The 16,628-nt window shown below is 45.0% G+C and overlaps 2 protein-coding genes and 1 long non-coding RNA gene across 10 annotated transcripts in view; 2 read left to right on the plus strand and 1 right to left on the minus strand.

The window, feature by feature from the left end:
• PKD2L1 (polycystin 2 like 1, transient receptor potential cation channel) overlaps nucleotides 1-10,819 on the plus strand; it is a 30,313-nt gene extending 19,494 nt beyond the window's left edge. The window contains exons 3-16 of one of the 2 annotated variants that reach the window (XM_072805700.1): nucleotides 1,704-1,831; nucleotides 2,299-2,552; nucleotides 3,472-3,696; nucleotides 3,860-4,088; nucleotides 4,754-4,924; nucleotides 5,104-5,285; nucleotides 5,592-5,712; nucleotides 6,530-6,628; nucleotides 6,820-6,941; nucleotides 8,166-8,292; nucleotides 9,100-9,218; nucleotides 9,464-9,587; nucleotides 9,908-9,977; nucleotides 10,490-10,819. In XM_072805700.1, coding sequence (XP_072661801.1) covers nucleotides 1,704-1,831; nucleotides 2,299-2,552; nucleotides 3,472-3,696; nucleotides 3,860-4,088; nucleotides 4,754-4,924; nucleotides 5,104-5,285; nucleotides 5,592-5,712; nucleotides 6,530-6,628; nucleotides 6,820-6,941; nucleotides 8,166-8,292; nucleotides 9,100-9,218; nucleotides 9,464-9,587; nucleotides 9,908-9,977; nucleotides 10,490-10,746 — 2,228 coding nt within the window. In that variant the 3' untranslated portion in view covers nucleotides 10,747-10,819. The remainder of the gene's footprint in view (nucleotides 1-1,703; nucleotides 1,832-2,298; nucleotides 2,553-3,471; nucleotides 3,697-3,859; nucleotides 4,089-4,753; nucleotides 4,925-5,103; nucleotides 5,286-5,591; nucleotides 5,713-6,529; nucleotides 6,629-6,819; nucleotides 6,942-8,165; nucleotides 8,293-9,099; nucleotides 9,219-9,463; nucleotides 9,588-9,907; nucleotides 9,978-10,489) is intronic. The other variant, XM_072805701.1, reaches the window with a different exon arrangement.
• Nucleotides 118-12,173, minus strand: LOC140621001 (uncharacterized). Of its 5 annotated transcripts, none has more exons than XR_012020738.1 (3): nucleotides 12,064-12,173; nucleotides 8,693-10,692; nucleotides 118-8,277 (listed from the first exon to the last, which is right to left on the minus strand). It is a non-coding gene; the product is annotated as an uncharacterized lncRNA (long non-coding RNA). The 5 variants fall into 5 exon arrangements; XR_012020736.1 differs by having other exon boundaries at nucleotides 10,119-10,272; nucleotides 12,064-12,171; XR_012020737.1 differs by having other exon boundaries at nucleotides 9,948-10,272; nucleotides 12,064-12,171.
• A 34-nt stretch (nucleotides 12,174-12,207) lies between these two features.
• Nucleotides 12,208-16,253, plus strand: BLOC1S2 (biogenesis of lysosomal organelles complex 1 subunit 2). Of its 3 annotated transcripts, none has more exons than XM_072805713.1 (5): nucleotides 12,208-12,324; nucleotides 12,650-12,766; nucleotides 13,271-13,390; nucleotides 14,079-14,183; nucleotides 15,756-16,253. In XM_072805713.1, the coding sequence occupies exons 1-5, from the start codon at nucleotides 12,264-12,266 to the stop codon at nucleotides 15,785-15,787; spliced, it is 435 nt and encodes a 144-aa protein (XP_072661814.1). In that variant the 5' UTR covers nucleotides 12,208-12,263; the 3' UTR covers nucleotides 15,788-16,253. The 3 variants fall into 3 exon arrangements, with proteins under 3 accessions (XP_072661814.1, XP_072661816.1, XP_072661815.1); XM_072805715.1 differs by having other exon boundaries at nucleotides 12,252-12,424; XM_072805714.1 differs by lacking the exon at nucleotides 12,208-12,324 and adding an exon at nucleotides 12,350-12,490.
• Nucleotides 16,254-16,628: the final 375 nt, after the last annotated feature.

Raw genomic sequence — 16,628 nt, forward strand, 5'->3', positions numbered from 1 at the left:
TATATATATATATATATATATATATTTCACTCAGATTTCCCAAATAAGTACATTTTACCATGCTTGCAATTCTTTTATTGTTCTCTCTCCCAATCTCTCTTTCTCTCTCTTTTCACACACACACACACACACACACACACAACTTGAGAATAAATTGCAGATATAATTCCCTTTTGCTCCTAAATACTTTAATCTGTAACTCTAAAAATAAGGATATTCTCTTACCAAAGTCATGAAATTATCATTGATTCAATACTATCATCTAATGAACAGACCTTATTACAATTTCATCAATTATTCCACTAATAGCCTTTCTAGTAAAAGGAAAAATTATTGTCCAGGATTTAATCCTAACTAAATGCACATATTACATTTAGTTTTTATGCTTCTTTAGTCTTTTTAAATCAAGAACAATTCTTTAGTCTTTATCTTGCATGACTTGGCTAAAAAATTAAGTAACAATATCATAATACTAATAAATTATAAACTATAGAAAAAAACAAGAATACATGAGTTCATGCTGATATACATAAATGACTAAATAAATGAGGAAGAAGGAGAAGTTATTCCTAAAGAGAATGATAACTAACAAGTGCAGAAGGAATGTTGGAATGAGAAAATCACAACTTGACAACCATAGTAGTAATAATCAGGCAAAAACCATTAGTGGATATTAAAACTAGTAGGTGAAAGACTGATGAGTAATGGGATGTTTACATAATTTCAAAGTATTTTCTCACAAAATACATACCATTTACAAAGAGAACAATAATTTTACATTGAAGAAAGCTGTAAGACACTGTCTTAACAAGGGATGAAAGTTAACATCACCAGTAATGATACAGTTAGACAATGTGTGCCTCCTGATAGGAAGCTCTGAGAAGGACACCCATCACTTTTTGGTATTCTTTGCCAAATGTATAACCTGAATTTAAACACAAGGAAACATCAGGCAAATCTAAATTGAGGACAATCTATAAAATAAGTGGCTTATATTCTCCAAATTCTGTCTTTAAACTAGAAAACTTTAGTTTCCCTTGACAGCTCTACTTCAGAATAGGTATATGGGTTAGGGTGGTTAAGAGATATTCAGTTCTTCAGGGCAAAGGGCATGCCTTTTTTTGATCTGGGGATGCTCTGAGTCCTTCCCTCAGGAGACAACTGTGCCCATCAGGATGCCTTGTGGCCAGAGGTGCCATGCCTACCTCCTACTCCCACTGCTGTGGAGTTACTGACTCCAAAGTCCAGGAGACCACATCTTCATTGTAAGGTGTTTGGCCAGGGCCTCAGAGTACTCTAGAATTCAGAGGTAATTTCCCGACAGCATAAATATAGGACAAATGAAAGGAAGCACTAACTGTTGCAGAATGTGGAAATATCTTGGATTTGGGGAGTAAGAACTAGGAAGTCAAACTGGTTTAGGAAGAGAAAAGTGGATTTTCAGAATGACAGTATCAAGAAACAATTTCTGAATGGAGCTCAGTCTTAAGGTAAGTTAGGAGGAAAGGAGACCTTGTAGCCTAATACATTCCCTGGTTTCCCCAATGCCTTATTAGCCTCCTCAACCAACTCTCGGGAGTTGGGTCTAATGGGATCCCATCTAGGTAGCATCTCTGGCTCCAGGGCAATGGGCTTTCCTGTCTCCTCTGGAGAATGGATATGAGAACAGTGAGCAAGACATAGTCTCTTGGGTTGGTTTCTAGTGACCTACGGAATGACAAGCTCCAGTGCCTATTATTACACTAAAGTGATGTCGGAGCTCTTCTTACATACCCCGTCAGACACTGGAGTCTCCTTCCAGGCCATCAGCAGCATGGCGGACTTCTGGGATGTGAGTATGAGATCCCCTCTACCTCTCCCCTGTCCTTTTCAATGGCCTGAAGCATCAAGCCACAAGACCAGGACTCAGCAATATCAGACAGTGAACCAGGCTATATCCAGAGAACAGATCATTCTGGAACCAGGCTGAGTCAAAGGGTCAAGCAAGAATCAATGGGTCAAACTAGAGTTTAGGTAAAGGTAAATGAGAGACTGGGATGGTGATCAAGGAGTCAAGCCAGGAGTTAGACTAGTATTGGAAATCAAAGGTAAGGCTGAACTTCAAAAAGCATTTTAAATAAAGAGTAGGGCCATATCAGGTCAAGAGCTGGCCAAGATTCATGGGTCAGCCAAGGACTGCAACAGAAGTGGACTAGGGATAAGCTGGGGGAGGAGGGTGTCAAGGAGGAAGGCAAAAGTCATCTCAAAAATAAAGGTCAGGATGAGGCAGGGTCAAGCTTAACCCAGCTTGTGGTCTAGTTTGCCCAGGGCCCACTACTGGACAGTTTGTATTGGACCAAATGGTACAACAACCAGAGCCTGGGCCACGGCTCCCACTCCTTCATCTACTATGAAAACCTGCTGCTGGGGGTTCCAAGGCTCCGGCAGCTGAGGGTCCGCAATGACTCCTGTGTGGTGCATGAGGATTTCCGTGAGGACATTTTGAGCTGCTATGATGTCTACTCTCCAGACAAGGAAGAGCAGCTCCCCTTTGGGCCTCTCAATGGCACAGCGTGAGTGAGTCCCCCCACCAATGTTGCTGGGCTTGCTTCTCTGAGCTTGACACAATCCTGAGGTTTGGGAACCATTTCCACGTAGTCTTAAAGAGACTTGGGGGACCTGGAGGGAGTATCTTTCTGGGTCCCATCTGTGACTGTTTGGAGATCTTGATTTGGGTCACTTAGGAACAGAGAAGGTATATTAGCAAACAGAGTCATAGCCTCTGGACTTGTTTCCACACACAGATCACTGTCACATTTGCCCTACCCTGGAGGCAGTCTTGCTAGAGAAAGCATCCTTTCTGGCCCAGATGTTCTTACGGGTATGGAGAATGGATGAAACACTAATGTTGCCACACAAGTTGTAATTGGAAGAGTCTGACCCTTGGACTGGATAGGGAAAGCAACAAGGGGTTGAAGATGGATGAAGAATTAGGAAAGAAAGGGGGGGTGGAAAGGATGGATAGGACATGTAAGAGCGGGAAGTAAGGGCCCAGGGAGGAAATTTATGCACAAAACTGAGAATCATGGGGCAAAGCAGCTAGGTCCCCAACCACAAGAGCAGAAAGGGGATTTCCTGAATTATATAAGCCAGGTGTTTCCCTAGTAGAGACTACTCAGTCTGGGGTCAAAGTGGGGCATGGGTTTGTCATCCATAGTTTTGAGGAACATCATGAGAAATACGTTTGAGTTTCAGTTCAGACACTAACCTAGTCTGAGGTTCCTCATCTTCAAATGTGGATAATGTTTACCCTCCTTTCTTACATAGTAACAAACAAGGTAATATACGTGAAATATATATTATATGTGATATGTATATATAAAATATATGAAATTGTAAAGCCCAGACAATTATAAAGTGATGCCATTGCCTTGGAAGTCAGCTTTTGGATAGGCTCAGCCCTTTCTGCTCAGATGGTTTCTTCTGTGACAGGTGGACATACCATTCACAGGATGAGCTGGGGGGCTCCTCTCATTGGGGCCGGTTGACAAGCTACAGTGGAGGTGGCTACTATCTGGACCTTCCGGGATCCCGACAGGCCAGTGCAGAGGCACTCCAGGACCTTCAGGAGGGCCTCTGGCTAGATAGGGGCACTCGTGTAGTTTTCATTGACTTCTCAGTCTACAATGCCAACATCAATCTTTTCTGTGTTCTGAGGTGGGTTCTGTTTCCCTATCTTCCCTCCATCCATGGTTCCTGATTCCCTTCTCTGCTTGAGACACATAAACTTGTACCCTATGGTAGGGGAGTATGGAAGAGAGGGGATGGGAGGAACTATCCCAGCCTAGGTCTCATCAGGTATCTCCCTCTCCTCCCATAGACTGGTGGTAGAGTTTCCAGCCACAGGAGGTGCTATCCCATCCTGGCAAATCCGCACAGTTAAGCTGATCCGCTATGTCAGCAACTGGGACTTCTTCATCATTGGCTGTGAAATCATCTTCTGCATCTTCATCGTCTACTATATGGTAGAGGAGATCCTGGAGCTCCACATCCACCGGCTTCATTACCTCAGCAGCATCTGGAATATTCTGGACCTGGTTGTTATCATGGTGAGAGGCAGATATCCTATACTTGGGACATATTAGAAAGAGGAAGGGGATTCACCTAAATAGGGGCTCCAAGGTCTTCCTTTTGGAGTCTCGAGCCCTTCTTATGACTTCTGATCAAATCATTGTGTTAAAGCTCCCAAACTCAGAGGCTGATGTTCCTCTGGCTCACCCCTGGGAAACTGTCTCCCACATGCCGTCTCCCTCTGACCTGCGATCCAGGCACCGCCTTTTCTTTATGTACTTGCTATTCTGTTTCTCTTCCGTCTTTTGCCTTTATGACCTGTCCCTTTGAAACTCCTACCTTTTCTCTTCTCTTCTAATAAAATATTCTGCCTCTTTATCTTCATGTTCTTCCTTATTAATAGGACACATTAGCTTCTCAACCAAGGCTAGGAAGTGGTGGAAGAAATAAAATTACTTGGCTCCAATTATCCATGGTACTTTACATATTTACCACTGCTTCCAAAGCCTTCTCGGGATTTAAGACGTTCCGCTAATCATCCTATTCAGTTCCATTTGAACCTGAGATAGTCAACAACTCAGAATGGAAGGATTTTTTTTTTCCTCACCTGATTTACCTACCCCAGCTCTCCCCTTGGACCTTATCATTGAACTTCTCTTGAGATCCTGACTTTTCTTGACACCTCTGATCTCTCTGATGACAGCTCTCCATTGTGGCTGTGGGCTTCCACATATTCAGAACCCTTGAGGTGAATCGGCTGATGGGGAAGCTCCTGCAGCAGCCAAACATGTATGCTGACTTTGAGTTCCTCGCCTTCTGGCAGACACAGTACAACAACATGAATGCCGTGAACCTCTTCTTTGCCTGGATCAAGGTACCTTGGGACCCCCACCCCAGCAACACCTCAGGGCACTCATTCTCCCTTCCTCAGTACTTGTCTCATTTTCCTTGTCTGGTTTGCCAACTCCTGTGACCTTTATAGCCCGTGGAGTGGACTATTCAAAGCTTTTCTCTTTTCTTCCTTCACTGCTTGGTTCGACATGGCCTGTCCAGATATTCAAGTACATCAGCTTCAACAAAACCATGACTCAGCTCTCCTCCACACTGGCCCGCTGTGCCAAGGACATCCTGGGATTTGCTGTCATGTTCTTCATCGTTTTCTTTGCCTATGCTCAACTCGGCTACCTGCTTTTTGGAACCCAAGTGGAAAACTTTAGCACTTTCATCAAGTGCATGTGTGTGTCTTGCCCTTTTCCCTCCTCCTGGGCCCCTCACCCTCCAGTTTTGTGGGTGTGCGTATCCTTGGGGAGGCTGGGTGTACATGTGCAGGCATGTCTGTGCTTAAAGCATCTGTGTGAGAATCTCCAGAAGTCCTGGTGTGTATGCTCAAGTATCTCTGTACCTCACTCTTTCTCTCAGTTTGGAAATATAGTGAGTCTGAGTTCACCGAAGAGTGGTAGTTAGGAAAGTGTGTTGGGGGTGTGAATAGGGGTCAGGGCTGTGGTTAGGCTCTGGGTGAAGCCCAGACCCTGGTCTCTCAGTTTCACTCAGTTCCGGATCATCCTTGGGGACTTTGACTACAACGCTATTGACAATGCCAACCGCATCCTGGGACCTGCCTACTTTGTCACCTATGTCTTCTTTGTCTTCTTCGTGCTCCTGGTGAGGGTCCCTCTGAGAGGTGGGAATTGGGAGCCTGAGGGGTGGAGACATAAAGGACCTGTAGAGTGAGGTTTTAGCTCCCCCCCCCAACCCCATGCTCTATACCCAGGATTAAAATGGGTATCTCCAGTCAGGGGTAGAGAATCAGGTGGGGGAAGCTCTGGCTCTCCCAAGAGCTGGCTAATGTGCTCAGTGTGTCCAGCACGTCAGGCAGTTTGCAGAGTATAAGGGAATCTGCAGACTCCCTCAGTATAATGAAACCTTTATTCTCCAAGGATGGAAAGGGAGAGAAAAGTACCCTATGAAGAAAAGTGGTTGAATCTAGAAGCTTCTATATCTATTCTCCTCTTCCTCAAGGAATCTCTAGCTATTTATATCACCATTGCTTTATATTCTCTTTCTCTGTGCCAACTATGAAAGATCTGGGCTTAATTTTTATTAACAAAGCCAGCAGGTTTCTTTATTTGATCATGGTTAGAGATAGATGGGTTAGATTGGGATTAGATGGTAAAGACAGCAAAACTGCACTCTCAGTGATTGGTAGGCTCTTATATGGAGGTGAACCCTGACATATGATGTAGTCAGGTTACTACAAAGCAACTGAGTGAAGATAGCAGGAGCTTGATCCATCCCTAATAGGGGATTGTGCTGAACAGGGGCTTGGGGACTCTGAGATGTGGGGGTTAGTGGGCTGCAGAGTTGAGATTGAAAACATTGGCTCCTTTAGAATATGTATCTGGGACATTAATAAGGTTAGTGGGCTCAATTCTGTTAGTAGGTATGTGGGTGAGGACCCGGGTCCCCACTTTATCTTCAGAACATGTTCCTGGCCATCATCAATGACACATACTCAGAGGTCAAGGAAGAGTTGGCTGGACAGAAGGATGAGCTGCAACTTTCTGATCTCCTGAAACAGGTAACCACTCAGTCTCCTTGAGCCACACATCTGCATTAGGACCCAAGCCCAAGGCCTGGTCTGTTCCGACTGGTATAAGGACCTGTGCCTTTGTGTGGCTTTGATTTATCCCTGGAAGCCTGGCATCCTGTGATGGAGGCGTGGGCAAGGAAGGCTGTGGGAACTGGTACCTGTTTCCTTTTCCCTTCCAGGGCTACAACAAGACCCTACTGAGGCTGCGTTTGAGGAAGGAGCGGGTTTCAGATGTACAGAAGGTCCTGCAGGGTGGGGAGCAAGAGATCCAATTTGAAGATTTCACCAACACCTTGAGGGAGTGAGCAACCAGAGATCCAATCTTTTCTGAGATTGATCTATAATAAGTCTTTGACCCTCAACCATATACCCTTTGCCTTAAAACTTCTGATCTTGGCCTATGGGCCTCTGACCTTGGTTTTGGCCTTTGGCCTACAGAGCTCTGATTCTGACCATCAGAATTGTGCCCTTGGTTTAAAGGTCTCCAGCCATGTTCTATAACTTCCTGGACCTTGTCGAACAACTCTTGGAACTAATGTAATAATATAATTTCCTAATTATTACATACATTTCTCATTCCCACAAAGCTCTGTAGTTGGTTCTATGCTCCCCTACAAACATGGGCCTATTCTCTTAGCCTCCCTGTTTCCCAGTCAAACATATTAACACACACTGAAAAAATATATTGTGAGCACCAGCTGTGATCCAGGCACTGAGTAGGGCACACAATTAAATAAGACAAAGTCTTTGTCCCCCAGGAGCTCACACACATGTAAGCAAATAAACTGAATTACAGAACAAGTTCAACAACCGAATTGACTAAAAGATACAGAGCACAAAGTAAAAAGAGTATTCAGTTCTATTTTTGAGCTTAAGAGAAGGCTTCCTGGAAGAGGTGATGTATGAATACCTACAGGAGGATAAGTTCCTACATGTAGACAAGCAGGGGAAGTCCATTCCAAGAGATAAAAGTGTTAAGTTGAGCAACATGTAGGGTACATGTTAGCTAAGCATTGCTAAGGTATCAAATAAAAGTGGAACATAGCAGGAGATGAGACCAGAGGAATGAAGAAGGGCAACATTGGGAAAGACCTTGTATACCACCAATCTATCCTAAGAATAGGGTTCCCAGGAGAGATTTTAAGCAGAGAATGGGTGTATTTAGACTTGCACCTTGGAAAGCTTAATTACTCTAGTTGCATTATAGAGTATGAATTTCAGGGGTAGGGAATGAAGGGTGGGATTGGGGGGATGGAGTATTTAGGGCAAAGAAATTTTGCAATAATTCCTATAGAACACTGGAGGGCCTAAAACTATTTATCAGGACTAAGAGAAGGAAGGCATAGATTCAAACAATTTCTTGGGAGTAAAATTGCTAAACTTTGGAGATCCTGGCCTTCCCACGTAGTCTCATTCTTCCCCAGAGAGCAAGAGTCATGAAGTCTGAAAAAAAGTAGGGAGTCTATAATTGAGAGATCACAGCCACAACAGGTCAGAAGTCATTTCCTCATACTGTTTTCCCCAGACTTGGGCACGCAGAGCATGAGATCACTGAGCTCACAGCCGCCTTCACCAGGTTTGATCAAGATGGAAATCACATCCTGGACAAAAAAGAGCAGGAACAAATGCAACAGGACCTGGAGGAAAAGAGGGTGAGCCCAGTTGGCTGATGCAGAGGCAGTGAAAGAAAACCACTCTCTCTCCCTTCCCTGCCAACACACCCAGAACACAAATCCAAACTGAAAATCCTTCAATAGAGGGGCAGGAGAGAACTCTCTAGAATAGTGATTCTCAAACTGCTGCATATTAGAATACCCCAGTGGGGTAGGGGTGGAGAGTCAAATAATCCTCATACTCAGGTCTCTACACTCTAGACATAATCGCTGGGGGAGTGAGAGACTCAGACATCAGTACTTTTAAAAACTCCCCAAGTGATTGCAATGCATAGCCAAGGTTGAAAACCACTGCTCTAAAACATAGTCTTGGGTGGGTGGGTGGGGGGGGGAGGATCAATTATCCAAGAATCCCTGACAATTCTTTCTGAGGACTTACTTTCTCCTTGGGATTTTCAAACTTGGATCCTTAGCTATACCTGCTGTGCCTGCTTCATCCCTATCTAGTATAGACCCCAAAATCAAGGGCAGGAGGGAAAGTGGCAGGAATTCTGGTAGTGTTCTTCCTTTCCCAAACTGAGTTGGCTTCTAGTGAGGGTCTCATTAATCAAGGCTTCCAAGAGCTCATGTTTTGTTTCTGTGGAAGGTGATTCCCTCCCAGAGGTTGGTCCAGCTTTGTGTCCAGCACTACTACACTGATCCTATTGTCTCTAGAGATTCAGAGAGAAAGGGAATAGAATGAACTGGAGCCTAAGGGCCTGGTCCTGAGAGTCCATCAGAGCAGGTGATGAAATAGGAGCTGATGACTTCCCAGAGTCATCTTCTCCTCTCTGACTTCCTAATCAGGTGGTCCTCAACGCAGAGATTGAGAACCTAGGACAATCCATTGTGAGTAGCTCACCAGGCGAGTCGGGTCCAGAGGCTACCAGAGCAGATGGCTGGGTTTCAGGAGAAGAATTCTACACGTATGTGCAGCAGGGCTGAGTGTGTTTGTAATGTCCTATGTTGAGCTTCTTTCCATAACCTTCTAATTTTCTGTCCTAGCCCAGGGAGAACCTGTGTTCCCCTTCTCCTTTATTCTCCCTACAAGGCTGGGCCTTACCTTCCTTGCTCCCATTCACACACAGACCATAATGTCTCCCCTACCCCTATAGATGTTTAGCCCCATGATGCATATTTTTGCTCCCTTAGTCTCTCTCAAATCCTGCAGACTCACAAGGAGAGTTCTTCAGTTGGAGACTGTCTTGGAAGGAGTCATGTCCCAAGTAGATGCTGTGGGCTCAAAGCTAGAGATGCTGGAGAGGAAGGAGCAGCTAGCTTCCTCCCCAGGCATGGTGAGTGGCCCTTCACTTGAGTCCTCTTGGTTTCCCACATTTGAACCCTACCATCTGTTCTACTCAGTGAGTGGAGGCAAAACATTTTTGAAATAGCCTGTTTTCAGGCTCCTGCAGAACATGTTCCTAGTAGTCACTATATCAGTGGAGGTAAGGAGTGGAGGGAAGATCTGAGGTTGATTGCTCTGGCCTGAGGGCTGCTGTGGCCTCCAGGAGATGGTCTGAGGTTGAAGAATCAGATCCAGATTTTCTAGATAAAAGGAAGTAGAGTGGGACCCAAATTCTTCCTTCAAATAACCTGTCCCTTTTTCTTCCAACAGGGGGATCAAGGCATTTGGGAGCATCTGCAGCCAACCTCACCTGTGACTCCAGACCCCTGGGGAGTCCAGGGTGGGCAGGAGAGTGGTGGGGGAGGGATTCTAAAGCATCAGATAGCTGGCTCCTCTCTCATTGCCTCCATAGAGAACTCCTCAGGACATGCCCTCCACTTCTAGGGCAGCAGATCCCTCCACTGCTACTGCTGAGTCCCACCTGGGTCCGGCCTTTTGAACCAATGTTTCTGTGTGTCGCTTGCATCATGCTTAGGCTTGTGACTCCGTGTTTCTGTGGTAGCCATGTAGCTCTGTGTAGCTCTTTGAAGTAACATTTCACCCTGGGCTTCTTACTCCCTGTGCTCCTAGCTCTGCTGTGATGAAAAAAAAAAATCATTAACAAACAGAATAAAGGAAGCCAGGGTTATGTTCCCTAAGCACCTGGCACCCGGATAACCACGATTTGTGAGAAAAGTAGAAGCCAAGAGAGCAGCATTATCTAAATGTCTTCCAATTTGCCAGTAAATCTTTATCCTTTGTGCATCTAGAGATCTGCTGCTAGCAGCCATGGAATTCTTGTCTTCCCCATAGAGTTTCCAGGTGGAAGAGAAGGGGAAGCCTTGGAGGAGATGAGACTTTCTCACATTGGAGATTACAGTGTTGCAGAGGAGTTGGGAGTGAGTGACCTCTCCATCCAGGGCAAAAACCATGAAGGCTCAGTTGAGAAGCCTGCTCCCGACATTTCACTAAACACTGGGAACTGCGAGAGCTGTAAACAGGCACATAGATGGAACCTGAGAAGAATCAGACAAAGAAATGACTCCAGGATTTTGAGATCTTTGGAATAAAATGTGGTGGGCTCTGACCCTATTTTTGCAAGGGATAATATGGGTTTCTCTGGTGACTATCAATAAAAATCATTAGAAAAATCAGGACCTTTGCGTTTTGCTTCTGGGATGGTACGAGGAAGAAGGCTGGAGCTGTGAACCATTCTTGTACTTGGGCTGGAGTACTCATCCTTGCTGGAAGGTGCAGAGTGGGGGCAGTGACAATGTGAAGGAGCTGGGCTGCCTGAGAAGTTCTGAAATAAGAACTTCTGACTTTTAGGAGTGATTTGAAATGGTGAGTATTATGACTGTACCATTTAAAGAGTGGAGACAGTGACCTTGGGAGACCTGGTCCTCAGGATGAAGAGAGTAAGGTAGCCCTTAGGCTACCATGAGGGGTAGCTGGTGTGTGTGTGTGTGTGTGTGTGTGTGTGTGTGTGTGGTGTAGGGTGTGGGAGGTAAGAAGGTGAGATGAAAAATAACTAGGAATCTACACCAAAATTTTGGGTATATAGGTCTGCATCCCAAGACTCACTATATGTGCTTCTTCCCTTCCCCTGTGATCTTTACCTCTTTCTCATTTTGCACCTTGATCCCCAGTTGCTTTTTCTCATCCATTCCCTTCTCCCACCCTTTTCACCATCCCGTCATGTACAGTGTATACACCTAGGAGACTTGTGAAACAGCTAAACTCAATCAAGATAACTAGAGTGTATCCTCAGCTGTAAAAAGTTACAAAGCGTTCTTCCAGAAAGGCTGTATCAGCTGAAGAGAAGTAGGTGCCAACCTGCAGTTTCAGAAAGGGGCTGGGGATCTCCGGGTGGCTCAGCGGTTTAGCGCCTGCCTCTGGCCCAGGGCGTGATGCAGGAGACCCAGGATGGAGTCGGCATCGGGCTCCCTGCATGGGGCCTGCTTCTCCCTCTCTCTCACTTTCTCTCTCTGTGTCTCTCATGAATAATAAATAAAATCTTAAAAGAAAAAGGGGCAAATGAGTTGTTTAACCAAGACACTGAAGGACCAGTATTTCGGCTCAGGAATCAATGACTGAAGGTTTCCCAAGGGAAGGATGAGACTGCCTTCAAAAGCGTGGATTTCCTGAGCAGTCTTTGGCGACGAATACAGGCCTGGGTGGGGGCGTCTCTCGGGAGAGGGTAACTTGGCCCTGTGGCTTTGGTCAGCGGGCCACCTGAGCGCAACCGGCCCCAGACAGGTAGGTCATCGGGTTTTACTAGACTAGTGACAGGGATGAGCGCAATGTCAGTTCCAGACGTCGCGACTGTTGGCAACGGAGGGACTCACTATGGCTTATTTTAGCCTCAATTTCAGCTTCACGCTTACTCTTTGTATTACTCCTCCGGAGCCGCACAACTCAGCGGGGAGACGGAGTACCTCGGGGCGGTGAGCCCGGCGCGGGGAGGGCGGCGGCGGGGCGGCGGGGCGGCGGGGCGGGGCGGGGCGGGGCGGGGCGGGGCGGGGCGGGGCACGCGCGGCGCGCAGGCGCGGGCAGCCCAACTACCGGAAGCAGCGCGGGGCCCGGCATGGCGGCGGCGGCGGCGGCCGAGGGTGTCCCCTCGACCCAGAGAGAGGAGCCGGTTCGAGGTACGCAGAGTAGATGGGCATGAAGTGCCCAGCAGGAGGCCGGGGGCTCACCTGGCCGGAGCGAGCAGGTCGGAGGGGCGCACCTGAGCGGGCGACTGAGGTGATTTGGCCACGGGATCGGGCTTGAGCCAAGGGCGAGTGCAAGGGAACGGAGTCGGTGTGTCAGGTGGGCAAGGACGAAGTGAGGGTCTTGAAATTATGGCACGTGGAGAATGGGGCCGACTTGATCGAATGAGGACACGGGAGGCGGTGTGGGGAGAGGATGCCGTGGCTGGGTTAGGACCCGGTGCAGGGCCCGACCCGTCCTCGTTCTCCTTTGATTCAGACGATGCCGCCGTGGAGACAGCTGAGGAAGCAAAGGAGCCGGCTGAGGCTGACATCACTGAGCTCTGCCGGGACATGTTCTCCAAAATGGCAACTTACCTGACTGGAGAACTGACGGGTGAGGCGGGGTGTGGGCTGACTGGGGTGCTGCCCTGCGCCGCTCGCTCGCTCGCTGGAGCGGCACTTGGGCTCTGGGGGCTGTGCGCTGCCTTAGCCGCGTCGGTGTGTGGCTCCCTCCGCAACACTCCGCGTGCCCTGAAAGATGCCTGTTGGAAGTTTTATATATACTTAGGATGCAATCCCTCAAATAACATGTTTTCATACCATAGGAAAACCAAGGCTATGTCACCTCTTTTTTCTTAAGACATGAATTTATTATTTCCCTTTTTAACCAAGAGTCTGAAGTCATTGGATCTTATTTGGTTTAAATAGTTAGCTGATTAGTATCTGAGTTTCTACTTAGACATTCAGAGTACACAGGCTGGGTATAAATGTCATAAATCAGTAGTGGCCTGCTCCTTTGACATTCTTGGGGTCCTGCCTTGAACTACCATTTGGCCTATGATTCCACATTCTGGTGATCTGTGACAAATCGTAAAGACATCTTCTGTTTATTTTAAAGCCACCAGTGAAGACTATAAGCTCCTGGAAAATATGAATAAACTAACCAGCCTGAAGTATCTTGAAATGAAAGATATCGCTATAAACATTAGTAGAAACCTAAAGGACTTAAACCAGAAATGTAAGTAATACTTTTTATAATTAAACATGTTTGTATTTAATATTCTTTTGTGCTTGGGTTTGTAGAGAAGTGGAAGGGTCATGGCACCTGTCCTGAGGGAGCTCATTCTCTAAAAGTAAATCACGAAGTTAAGGGAATTTCTGCCATATTGAGGATTAGCATGTTTTGGTATGGTTATTTCTGCTTCTGAATCTTGATTTGATCAGTTTATTCCTGGAAAGGGATAGGGGAAAAGAGGGGTGGTTAGATTCTAGTGAATTTATTTAACAATGAAATCCATAAAGGACTACTCTATAAGCAGAAAACCAGAGCATCTTTAAATGTTACACTGGTAGGATGTATTTTTCCATTTTTCCATATTTGTGTTCCTTCTCTGTGGGCACTCTTTGTTGGTAGGGGATTACTCAAGAAACTGACTCGGGAATGGAAAGATTGCTGGAGGAGCAAAGAATCTAAAAGAGGATTGTTCATGGATGAGAGAGACTTGCTTTGTCCAGCTCACAGTTCTGCTTGGTCAGCTGGCTGCTGCCTGCTAGTGTTTGTCCTGCGATTGATCAGAATCCTGTCACCCGGCTAGTGTGTCTGGGGCACAGCTGGCGGGACACTAGTACTGTTACTTCCCACTCTGTGTTTTTCTGCACTCCGTGTTGAGGCTTTATGAACGTGTGGTCTGTCTTTGTTTTCAAAGATGCTGGACTGCAGCCTTATCTGGATCAGATCAATGTAATTGAAGAGCAAGTAGCAGCTCTGGAGCAGGCAGCCTACAAGTTGGATGCATATTCAAAAAAACTGGGTAATCATTTTCATTTCTTTTTTAATTTAATAAGGGTACCCTGTCTGTCCCCCCCCGCCCCCCCCACCCCGCTGTATGATCTTACCTGCTAGGATAGTTAACATTTATGGTGTGCCTGTAATGATCTATTTTAATTAATCTTCACAAAAACCTAGTGAGAGTGATTTTTTTTTTCCCTTAAAGATTTTATTTATTTATTTATGAGACACAGAGAGAGGCAGAGACATAGGCAGAGGGAGAAGCAATCCCAGGAGCCTGGATCACCACCTGAGCTCAACCACTGAGCCACCCGGGTGCCCCGGGTAATTTTTTATTAGTAGTAGTAATAAAAATACGATTTCCTGAGTACTTAATGATATATATTAGGCACCGTTCTTAGTGCTTTACATGTATTAAGCTTTTTCTCCTCCCATAATGTATAAGATGTGATTTTTATCCCCATTCTTTGGAGGAGTAAACTGGTCGAAGGGGTTAACTTGCGTAAGGTTACAAAACTAGCATGTGAAAGAGCTATATTCCAAACCAGGTCTGTTTGATTACAAAGCTCAAGCTCTTAAAACTGTGGTTCAGCAGACCGAAGCAGCTTTACTAATGTGAATAAATGTCTTAAAAAATAGAGAAGTTATAGATTTTTCTTGAAAGATTGTTCTTCTTTTAAGGAGGAAACTGGTACCTGTATTGTTGATGGTTTGCTAACTGGCTCTGGCTCTTATATCCATGATTAAAAACAATGTAGTTGTCTTTATCCTAGGTAATAATTTACAGATTATTTTATTTTCATCATTGACAATTTCTTACTACTTCAGGAGAGAAGTCTGTAAAAGATTGAGATTTGAGATGAGTGTGATTAACATTTTCATTATCCACATTTACTAAATGGTGACTGTGAACCGTACTATATATATAGAAGGCATCATACCAGATGCTTTCAGGGTTTGTTCTGTTTTGTTTTCAAGGTTTTAAAGAAAAAGATAATCTATCACATTAAGAGGCTTATTTGATGGTCTTTTAAATCTCTGTGTCTTTCAAAATTGCTTTCCCATAGTGAGGTGTAGGAATAAGAAAATAAAAGGGGAAACATACATTTATACAACTGGAGAGTTCCAGTCTGGCTCCCAGAGAGTGCCTGGGGCAGTGCCTGGAGCAGTGCCTGGAGAAGCAGTTTTCTGTGCTTAGTAAGGCTCCCCGTGACTCAAGTGCCAGTAGATCTGCTTAATCCTGGTGGAGCCGTCTGAGCAGGTGCTTGTAAATTAGGAACTTGTTCCTAATTCTGTGTGTGTGTGTGTGTGTGTGTGTGTACATGTTTGTCTCCTAATTTTAAGTTGTACACACACAATTTTAAGTCGATGATAGATATCCAAATATCTGTCCTTAGCTAATATGATAGTTAACATTTATGATATGCCTCCAATATGAACCCAGTTTGGACAGATTATGAGATTGAAGCCAATAGACTTTTTTTTTTTTTAATATAATAGATATTGTTGAATGTGCCTGGAAATGCTGACTAAAAAGATCTTTTAAAGAGCTGGTTTTAAAAGATTTAACTTCCTCTCCCTATCTCCCTGGCAGAAGCCAAGTACAAGAAGCTGGAGAAGCGATGAAAAACTTAATCCTCTGGAACGAAGTCTTTTTTTTAACATGGAGGAACGTTTTATAAGACCTGACTCCTGAGGCTGATGAATTGTTAAAACTCCTCAAAAGGAAACTACGCTGGTCGTCCTAGAAACATCCAACATTGGAGTAAACTGGAGGACTGTGACTACTCCTGAACTTCTTTTGAGGCAGTATCCCTCAGAAACTCACACCTATAACTCCTTACCTTTTACTTGAAAGTTTCATCATCCACTCAGGACAGAGTCTCTCAGAGCTCAGGATAAACTTGGGCTTGCCAGTAGAATCAAATGAGAGGACTTACTTTCTCTCATAGTGGTTGATTACTACATTATTTTCTTAATGGCTGGTTTTTGAGTTTCTGTGTCAACAGTTTTTTTCTATTAATGATGCTAATATATTGCTAATAAGATCCTAAATTAAAAAAAAGAAAACAAACTTGTTCTTTATAGATTATCACCTTGTGAATGTCAGTAATTTGCTTTTCCATGACATTACAAATAACAGAAAATCTTAAAATTATTTCAGGTTGAGTCTTCTAGACTGAGCAGAAGAAGTAAAAAGGAGTGTTTTGATAGCTTGATGTATGTGATGGGCTCCTCCTATCTCTTCTCTGTGTGAGTCAGATGTCTGGAGATGGATGACATCTTGACATGTGCTCCCTTTTGGAACTGTGATACAGAGAAACAGTGTGTATGCTGTGTATGTGTTAGATGATGAAGTAGGGCTGCCACTTCTAAAATAAAGCATTTTCTAAAATGTGCCTGCAGGGTCAAGGCAGGGGGATCCTAGGGAGGACCTTTCAGACTAAAGACATCAAGGGATGAGGGA

The sequence above is a fragment of the Canis lupus genome, chromosome 29 (genome assembly GCF_048164855.1).
Source record: "Canis lupus baileyi chromosome 29, mCanLup2.hap1, whole genome shotgun sequence".
Lineage (NCBI taxonomy): Eukaryota > Metazoa > Chordata > Mammalia > Carnivora > Canidae > Canis > Canis lupus.